General features: G+C 51.4%; 1 protein-coding gene across 1 annotated transcript in view; it reads left to right on the forward strand.

Annotated features, from left to right (window-relative positions):
• Positions 1-10,416, forward strand: part of LOC139407465 (IQ motif containing H) — a 103,952-nt gene that overhangs the window by 70,050 nt on the left and 23,486 nt on the right. The window contains exons 19-20 of the mRNA XM_071151260.1: positions 1,034-1,154; positions 1,716-1,881. Coding sequence (XP_071007361.1) covers positions 1,034-1,154; positions 1,716-1,881 — 287 coding nt within the window. The remainder of the gene's footprint in view (positions 1-1,033; positions 1,155-1,715; positions 1,882-10,416) is intronic.

The following is a 10,416-nucleotide window of genomic DNA, read 5'->3' on the forward strand; positions in this document are numbered from 1 at the left end:
CCGCCTCTTCCTCCCCATCCCCTCCTCTTCCTCCCCATCCCCTCCTCTTCCTCCCCATCCCGACTCTTTCTCCCATCCCCTCCTATTCCTCCCCATCCCCGCCTCTTCCTCCCCATCCCCTCCTCTTCCTCCCCATCCCCGCCTCTTCCTCCCCATCCCCTCCTCTTCCTCCCCATCCTCGCCTCTTCCTCCCCATCCTCGCCTCTTCCTCCCCATCCCCGCCTCTTCCTCCCCATCCCCTCCTCTTTCTCCCCATCCCCTCCTCTTCCTCCCCATCCCCGCCTCTTCCTCCCCATCCTCACCTCTTTCTCCCAATCCCCTCCTCTTTCTCCCCATCCCCTCCTCTTCCTCCCCATCCCCTCTTCTTCCTCCCCATCCCCTCCTCTTCCTCCCCATCCCCGCCTCTTTCTCCCCATCCCCGCCTCTTCCTCCCTATCCTCGCCTCTTCCTCCCTATCCTCGCCTCTTTCTCCCCATCCCCGCCTCTTTCTCCCCATCCCCGCCTCTTTCTCCCCATCCCCGCCTCTTCCTCCCCATCCCCTCCTCTTCCTCCCCATCACCTCCTCTTCCTCCCCATCCTCGCCTCTTTCTCCCCATCCCCTCCTCTTCCTCCCCATCCCCTCCTCTCCCTCCCCGTCCCCTCCTGCTACTCCACATTTTCATTCTCCTCCTTCTCCTCCCCCTGCCACTTCTGACCCCCTCATTCTCCTCCTCCTCCCCCTGCCATTTCTCACCCCCTCATTCTCCTCCCCCTGCCACTTCTGACCCCCTCATTCTCCTCCTTCTCCCCCTGCCACTTCTCACCCCCTCATTCTCCTCCTCCTCCTCCTCCCCCTGCCACGTCTCACCCCCTCATTCTCCTCCCCCTGCCACTTCTGACCCCCTCATTCTCCTCCTTCTCCCCCTGCCACTTCTCACCCCCTCATTCTCCTCCTCCTCCCCCTGCCACGTCTAACCCCCTCATTCTCCTCCTTCTCCTCCCCCTGCCACTTCTCACCCCCTCTTCCTCCTCCCCAATCCCCCCCCCCCTCCAGGTGGTGTAGTGGAGGGATACCCTCCCTCAGACAGTGTTACCTGTCTAACAGTAGACCTGCTACTGCAGCCAGACGGGGAGGTCACCGTGCTGTCCTGTGGAGACCAGCTCCACGGCCCCAGGTAGGCAGCCTAGAGGTTAGAGGTCACCAGCTCCACGGCCCCAGGTAGGCAGCCTAGAGGTTAGAGGTCACCATGCTGTCCTGTGGAAACCAGCTCCACAGCCCCAGGTAGGCAGCCTAGAGGTTAGAGGTCACCGTGCTGTCCTGTGGAGACCAGCTCCACGGCCCCAGGTAGGCAGCCTAGAGGTTAGAGGTCACCAGGTAGGCAGCCTAGAGGTTAGAGGTCACCAGGTAGGCAGCCTAGAGGTTAGAGGTCACCAGGTAGGCAGCCTAGAGGTTAGAGGTCACCGTGCAGCCTAGAGGTTAGAGGTCACCGTGCAGCCTAGAGGTTAGAGAGTTGGTCCAGCAACCGGAAGTGAGCTGGAAATCCAAGTGTTGCTGGGATTAAATTTGAGATGTAATCTCCTGCCGTTGTACCCTTCGTGAACTGAACCCCTAAAACTCCTCTGCCCCAACCTCTCCAACCTATGTCTGAGTATGTGTGTTTCTCAAGGGTTGTAATAAAACACATATATTTACATTGGACAGCTTCTTCCTCTTCTTCCTCTTCTTCTTCTGTCAGTGAGTTGGAGACTGCAGGATCCTCAGTGCCTCAAACCTCTGTGTGTCCTGATGCCCTGCACACCCTCTGTCTCCGTGTGGGACATGCCTGTCTTCAACGCCACATCATCGGACATGTCTCTATGGACCTGGCCACATTCCTGGACCCTAGGACACTGGAGCAGCAGGTAGGAGAGACAGGGAGGCCCTAGGACACTGGAGCAGCAGCTAGGAGAGACAGGGAGGCCCTAGGACACTGGAGCAGCAGCTAGGAGAGACAGGGAGGCCCTAGGACACTGGAGCAGCAGGTAGGAGAGACAGGGAGGCCCTAGGACACTGGAGCAGAAGATAGGAGAGACAGGGAGGCCCTAGGACACTGGAGCAGCAGGTTGGAGAGAAAATGAGGCCCTAGGACACTTGAGCAGCAGGTGGGAGAGACAGGGAGGCCCTAGGACACTGGAGCAGCAGGTAGGAGAGACAGGGAGACCCTAGGACACTGGAGCAGCAGGTAGGAGAGACAGGGAGGCCCTAGGACACTGAAGCAGCAGCTAGGAGAGACAGGGAGGCCCTAGGACACTGGAGCAGCAGCTAGGAGAGACAGGGAGACCCTAGGACACTGGAGCAGCAGCTAGGAGAGACAGGGTGAAACATACATCGGCAGGTAGTCTCTCATGAGTGTCTAAATGAAACCACTGCCTCCACAACCAGATGTCGTAGCTAGCCAGGGCAGGTTCTGAGATTAGTAGGTAGGTAGCCAGTGGGTTGTTGACTGAATACAGATATAGGATCTTAATTTGAGCCAGTTTCCTGCAGCAACAGGAAATGTGAATTATGATGTGGATTATAATTAATCGACAATCTTGTAGAAGTTGATGCCTTTTTCGTGTGGGAAAATCAAGTCTGAAACTTCAGAAGCCTTTTTAAAACTTTAAATACACGACAAGTGTCCTGCAATAGGGTGATTTAATTTTAAATCCTACATCTGTAGACAGGCAGTATAGTGGTCCCTCCAATCCAGAGTTGTGTAGTCGATCACGCCGTTGCAGTCAGAGGTATAGGTTGTTACTATGCTGGTCAGAATGAGAGATCAATTTAGGGAAGCTGAGGTTAGGTCAGGGAGGAGGACACACATCAGCAGATAGATGTCTCTGTCTCTCTCTCTCTTTCCCCCCCCCCCTCTCTCTCTCTCTTCCTGTCTCTCTCTCTCTTCCTGTCTCTCTCTCTCTCTCTCTCTCTCTCTCTCTCTCTCTCTCTCTCTCTCTCTCTCTCTCTCTCTGTCTCTGTCTCTCTCTCTCTTTCCCCCCCACTCTCTCTCTCTCTCTCTCTCCCCCCCCCCCCCCTCTCTCTCTCTCTCTCTCTCTCTCTTTCTCCCCCCCTCTCTCTCTCTCTCTCTTTCTCCCCCCTCCCCCTCCTTCTCCAGGATAGATGTATCTCTCTCCCCCCTCCCCCTCCTTCTCCAGGATAGACAGAGAGCAGAACCATCTAATAAACTGCCAGCTCTTATTGTGTCAATAAACTGATGGTGCCCTCTGACCTTATAACAACCCCTAGACAGGCAGGGTGGCAGGGGTCTATTTAGGCTATCTATAGGTCATTCTAAAGAGATCTGATTGACTGCTTCTGGGGGAATATTCTGTCTGACTGTCTGTGTTTGGCCCTATGACTGGATAGCCGGGGCTCATATTCACAGTGTCTCAGATCAGGTCATCTCCTCTTATTCGTTATTAATTGAAAGGAAAAATTGGTCTCAGATCAGTTTTTCTACTTCTGAGATGCTTTGTGATTACGAGGACCTGGAATCAAGACTGATATGCTCAGTTTCAACATGTCACTTTGGATCCCAGGCTGGATGCTTGGATCCCAGGCCGGATGCTTGGATCCCAGGCCGGATGCTTGGATCCCAGGCCGGATGCTTGGATCTCAGGCCGGATGCTTGGACCCCAGGCCGGATGCTTGGACCCCAGGCCGGATGCTTGAACCCCAGGCCGGATGCTTGGACCTCCGGCCGGATGCTTGGACCCCAGGCCGGATGCTTGGACCCCAGGCCGGATGCTTGGACCCCAGGCCGGATGCTTGGACCCCAGGCCGGATGCTTGGACCCCAGGCCGGATGCTTGGACCCCAGGCCGGATGCTTGGACCCCAGGCCGGATGCTTGGACCCCAGGCTGGATGCTTGGACCCCAGGCTGGATGCTTGCAGTATTCTGACGATGTTGGCCGGTCTACTTAGAACAACGTACATATGAACATTAGTCCATTCACTTTGTCTTCCACCTCTCTGGGGTTGTATTTGTGTTGAGACATGGGTTGATTGATGACGTTGGAAGCAGATTACTTCATGGTAGTTTAACCTCAGCGTCTAGCAGGCGGCTGTATTGACTCAAAGTATTGATCCAGAAGGGGCTGTGGAATGGTTTCTGTGACACACGGCTGATAGAATACCCTGTGCAAGTGACCCGTTCCTACTTCATACTTCCGTGTCCCTGGTCTTTAAATTAAAGATGACAACATCAAATTCATGAAAACGCAATTATATCAGACATATAACAAATTATTTTTGTGTTTGTGGATGAATTTGTATTCGGGGGGGGGGGGGGGGGGCAGTGTCTTTGGTGGTGGGGCAGTGTCTTCATAGGGGGGGTCAGTGTCTTTGGGGGGGGCAGTTTCTTCAGGGTTGGGGGGTCAGTGTCTTCGGGGGGGGGCAGTTTCTTCGGGGTTGGGGGGGGTCAGTGTCTTTGGGGGGGGAAGTGTCTTCATAGGGGGGGTCAGTGTCTTCGGGGTTGGGGGGTTCAGTGTCTTTGGGGGGGCAGTGTCTTCGGGGTTGGGGGGTTCAGTGTCTTTGGGGGGGCAGTGTCTTCGGGGTTGGGGGGGTCAGTGTCTTTGGGGGGGCAGTGTCTTCGGGGTTGGGGGGGTCAGTGTCTTTGGGGGGGCAGTGTCTTCGGGGTTGGGGGGGTCAGTGTCTTTGGGGTTGGGGGGGGGTCAGTGTCTTCGGGGGGGTCAGTGTCTTGACTGAAGCTGGACACCACCAGACAGTCTGAGACAGGCCTTTGACTGAAGCTGGACACCACCAGACAGTCTGAGACAGGCCTTTGACTGAAGCTGGACACCACCAGACAGTCTGAGACAGGCCTTTGACTGAAGCTGGACATCACCAGACAGTCTGAGTCAGGCCTTTGACTGAAGCTGGACACCACCAGACAGTCTGAGACAGGCCTTTGACTGAAGCTGGACATCACCAGACAGTCTGAGTCAGGCCTTTGACTGAAGCTGGACACCACCAGACAGTCTGAGACAAGCCTTTGACTGAAGCTGGACATCACCAGACAGTCTGTGTGTGTGGTCGACGGAGACCAATCAGTATGGTGTGTGGCCGACGGAGACCAATCAGCAGGGTGTGTGGTCGACGGAGACCAATCAGTATGGTGTGTGGTCGACGGAGACCAATCAGTATGGTGTGTGGTCGACGGAGACCAATCAGTATGGTGTGTGGTCGACGGAGACCAATCAGTATGGTGTGTGGTCGACGGAGACCAATCAGTATGGTGTGTGGTCGACGGAGACCAATCAGTAGGGTGTGTGGTCGACGGAGACCAATCAGTAGGGTGTGTGGTCGACGGAGACCAATCAGTAGGGTGTGTGGTCGACGGAGACCAATCAGTATGGTGTGTGGTCGACGGAGACCAATCAGTATGGTGTGTGGTCGACGGAGACCAATCAGTATGGTGTGTGGTCGACGGAGACCAATCAGTAGGGTGTGTGGTCGACGGAGACCAATCAGTAGGGTGTGTGGTCGACGGAGACCAATCAGTAGGGTGTGTGGTCGACGGAGACCAATCAGTAGGGTGTGTGGTCGACGGAGACCAATCAGTATGGTGTGTGGTCGACGGAGACCAATCAGTATGGTGTGTGGTCGACGGAGACCAATCAGTAGGGTGTGTGGTCGACGGAGACAACGGAAACACTACTTTGTTTATTAGGGCCCTGGTCAATAGTAGTGCCCTATACAACATAGTGTGCCATTTGAAAGACATGATTGGTCTGCGTTTATATCCATTAAGATTCAGACCTGTAAATCCATTTAGATTCAGACCTGTTAATCCATTTAGATTCAGACCTGTAAATCCATTTAGATTCAGACCTGTTAATCTATTTAGATTCAGACCTGTTAATCTATTTAGATTCAGACCTGTTAATCCATTTAGATTCAGACCTGTTAATCTATTTAGATTCAGACCTGTTAATCCATTTAGATTCAGACCTGTTAATCTATTTAGATTCAGACCTGTTAATCTATTTAGATTCAGACCTGTAAATCCATTTAGATTCAGACCTGTTAATCTATTTAGATTCAGACCTGTTAATCTATTTAGATTCAGACCTGTTAATCTATTTAGATTCAGACCTGTTAATCCATTTAGATTCAGACCTGTTAATCCATTTAGATTCAGACCTGTTAATCCATTTAGATTCAGACCTGTTAATCTATTTAGATTCAGACCTGTAAATCCATTTAGATTCAGACCTGTTAATCTATTTAGATTCAGACCTGTTAATCTATTTAGATTCAGACCTGTTAATCTATTTAGATTCAGACCTGTTAATCCATTTAGATTCAGACCTGTTAATCCATTTAGATTCAGACCTGTTAATCCATTTAGATTCAGACCTGTTAATCCATTTAGATTCAGACCTGTAAATCCATTTAGATTCAGACCTGTTAATCCATTTAGATTCAGACCTGTTAATCTATTTAGATTCAGACCTGTTAATCCATTTAGATTCAGACCTGTTAATCTATTTAGATTCAGACCTGTTAATCCATTTAGATTCAGACCTGTTAATCCATTTAGATTCAGACCTGTTAATCTATTTAGATTCAGACCTGTAAATCCATTTAGATTCAGACCAGTTAATCTATTTAGATTCAGACCTGTTAATCTATTTAGATTCAGACCTGTTAATCCATTTAGATTCAGACCTGTTCATCTATTTACAATCCGACCTGTAACCCATTTAGATTCAGACCTGTTAATCCATTTAGATTCAGACCTGTATCCGAGAGCTGCATCTCCTTTATGTGACCCAGAATGGGGGAATAAGAAGACCAGGGAGGGTCATGTGACCCAGGATGGAGACTAAGAAGACCAGGGAGTGTCATGTGACCCAGGACGGAGTATAAGAAGACCAGGGAGGGTCATGTGACCTAGGACGGAGAATAAGAAGACCAGGGAGGGTCTTGTGACCCAGGACAGAGAATAAGAAGACCAGGGAGGGTCATGTGACAAAGGACAGAGAATAAGAAGACCAGGGAGGGTCATGTGACCCAGGACAGAGAATAAGAAGACCAGGGAGGGTCTTGTGACCCAGGACAGAGAATAAGAAGACCTCCTGTGCTGTCCTCACATTGTAGTGTGACTGAAACATCAGCTGGAATATCAGACAGGGTTTTAATGGAACCTCTACAGAGCCTACAGAGGCCAGCTGCTGTACTGCCCTTTGTTAACGCTGACAATGAAGGAGGCAGACATGGGGGGGGGGGGGGTTGGGTTCTTACTGTGTGTGTGTGTGTGTGTGTGTCAGTCCATCACTCACCCAAGTGCCTGGTATTAAACTGACAGGGGTTTTAGTTAACACAGGATAAATAGATAGGGTTTACAGGCTGTACTCAGATCTGTCCTTAGTCCTGCAAGCAGGGCCCAGTGTCCACTTTGGCTTGAGCCTCAACTGACGCAGAGCTACCCTTAGTGTAGTCAGTGGGTAATGCTGGGGTTGGGATAGTAACCCTTAGTGTAGTCAGTGGGTAATGCTGGGGTTGGGATAGCAACCCTTAGTGTAGTCAGTGGCTAATGCTGGGGTTGGGATAGCGACCCTTAGTGTAGTCAGTGGGTAATGCTGGGGTGGGGTTGGGATAGCTACCCTTAGTGTAGTCAGTGGGTAATGCTGGGTTGGGGTTGGGATAACGACCCTTAGTGTAGTTAGTGGGTAATGCTGGGGTGGGGTTGGGATAGCGACCCTTAGTGTAGTCAGTGGGTAATGCTGGAGTAGATTTAGCTACCCTTAGTGTAGTTAGTGGGTAATGCTGGGGTTGGGATAGCTACCCTTAGTGTAGTCAGTGGGTAATGCTGGGGTTGGGATAGCGACCCTTAGTGTAGTCAGTGGGTAATGCTGGAGTATATTTAGCTACCCTTAGTGTAGTCAGTTGGTAATGCTGGGGTTGGGATAGCAACCCTTAGTGTAGTCAGTGGGTAATGCTGGGGTTGGGATAGCAACCCTTAGTGTAGTCAGTGGGTAATGCTGGGGTGGGGTTGGGATAGCTACCCTTAGTGTAGTTAGTGGGTAATGCTGGGGTTGGGATAGCTACCCTTAGTGTAGTCAGTGGGTAATGCTGGGGTTGGGATAGCTACCCTTAGTGTAGTCAGTGGGTAATGCTGGGGTTGGGATAGCAACCCTTAGTGTAGTCAGTGGGTAATGCTGAGGTGGGGTTGGGAGAGCTACCCTTAGTGTAGTCAGTGGGTAATGCTGGGGTTGGGATAGCAACCCTTAGTGTAGTCAGTGGGTAATGCTGGGGTGGGGTTGGGATAGCAACCCTTAGTGTAGTCAGTGGGTAATGCTGGGGTTGGGATAGCAACCCTTAGTGTAGTTAGTGGGTAATGCTGGGGTTGGGATAGCGACCCTTAGTGTAGTCAGTGGGTAATGCTGGGGTTGGGATAGCTACCCTTAGTGTAGTCAGTGGGTAATGCTGGGGTTGGGATAGCTACCCTTAGTGTAGTCAGTGGGTAATTCTGGGGTTGGGATAGCTACCCTTAGTGTAGTCAGTGGGTAATGCTGGGGTTGGGATAGCTACCCTTAGTGTAGTCAGTGGGTAATGCTGGGGTTGGGATAGCAACCCTTAGTGTAGTCAGTGGCTAATGCTGGGGTTGGGATAGCGACCCTTAGTGTAGTCAGTGGGTAATGCTGGGGTTGGGATTGCTACCCTGAGTGTAGTCAGTGGGTAATGCTGGGGTGGGGTTGGGATAGCTACCCTTAGTGTAGTCAGTGGGTAATGCTGGGGTTGGGATAGCAACCCTTAGTGTAGTCAGTGGGTAATGCTGGGGTGGGGTTGGGATAGCTACCCTTAGTGTAGTTAGTGGGTAATGCTGGGGTTGGGATAGCGACCCTTAGTGTAGTCAGTGGGTAATGCTGGGGTTGGGATAGCTACCCTTAGTGTAGTCAGTGGGTAATGCTGGGGTTGGGATAGCAACCCTTAGTGTAGTCAGTGGGTAATGCTGGGGTTGGGATAGCAACCCTTAGTGTAGTCAGTGGCTAATGCTGGGGTTGGGATAGCGACCCTTAGTGTAGTCAGTGGGTAATGCTGGGGTTGGGATAGCGACCCTTAGTGTAGTCAGTGGCTAATGCTGGGGTTGGGATAGCGACCCTTAGTGTAGTCAGTGGGTAATGCTGGGGTTGGGATAGCAACCCTTAGTGTAGTCAGTGGATAATGCTGGGGTTGGGATAGCAACCCTTAGTGTAGTCAGTGGGTAATGCTGGGGTTGGGTTGTTTTTTCAGGCTGTCTGTGTGTGTGTACGTGTCTGTATGTGTGCATGTGTGTGTGTGTGCATCTGTGCGTGTGCACGTGTGTGCGTGTATGTATGTGTGTGTGTCTGTTTGTGCGTGTGTGTGCATGTTTGTGTGTCTGTCTGTGTGTGTGCGTGTATGTATGTGTGTGTGTGTCTGTTTGTGCGTGTGTGTGCATGTGTGTATGTGTTTGTCTGTCTGTGTTTGTGCATACTTGTGTGCACGCGTGTGTGTGTGTGTCTGTCTGTCTGAGCGTGTGTGTGTGTGTCTGTGTGTGTGTGTGTGTGCGTGTATGTGTGTGTGTGTCTGTCTGTCTGTGTGTGCGTGTATGTATGTGTGTGTGTGTCTGTCTGTCTGAGCGTGTGTGTGTGTGTCTGTCTGTGTGTGTGTGTGCGTGTATGTGTGTGTGTGTCTGTCTGTCTGTGTGTGCGTGTATGTATGTGTGTGTGTGTCTGTTTGTGCGTGTGTGTGCATGCGTGTATGTGTGTCTGTCTGTCTGTGTGTGTGTGTGTGTGTGTGTGTTTGTCTGTCTGTGTCTGTGCATGTGTGTGTGTCTGTCTTTCTGTGTGTGTGCGTGTATGTATGTGTGTGTGTCTGTTTGTGCGTGTGTGTTCATGTGTGTATGTGTTTGTCTGTCTGTGTGCATGCGTGTATGTGTGTCTGTCTGTCTGAGCGCGTGTGTGTGTGTGTCTGTCTGTCTGAGCGTGTGTGTGTGGTTCAGGAAGCGAGCAGCCGTTTGCATGGTGTGTTCAGCAGCATTGTTTACTGTGAGGAGCGCCAGGTGACTGAGCTCCCACTGCTGTTTGGTTTTTAACAACTCCTTCAGCTGGGATTTATGTCTCTGTGTGAAGAGAGGCCACAGCTATTACAGTCCCAAATGGCACCCTATTCACTCTGTAGTGCACTACTTTAGACTAGATGTCCATGGACCCTGGTCTGAAGTAGTGCACTACATACATAGAGCATAGGGTGCCATTTGGGAGGAACTACCAGGGTTATTATGGGGAAATTAGCCACGTTTTAAACAGTGGGCCACGACCAGATGACCAGTCACGACCCCCTTAATATACTTCTAATGATGTCATTTACCATGCAGCCATACACACGGTCTGGAATGAGTCTCTCCGTCTCCGTAGAGATCTGCTGAAGAGCTAGGTATTGGGCTGACA

The sequence above is a fragment of the Oncorhynchus clarkii genome, chromosome 4 (assembly GCF_045791955.1).
Source record: "Oncorhynchus clarkii lewisi isolate Uvic-CL-2024 chromosome 4, UVic_Ocla_1.0, whole genome shotgun sequence".
Lineage (NCBI taxonomy): Eukaryota > Metazoa > Chordata > Actinopteri > Salmoniformes > Salmonidae > Oncorhynchus > Oncorhynchus clarkii.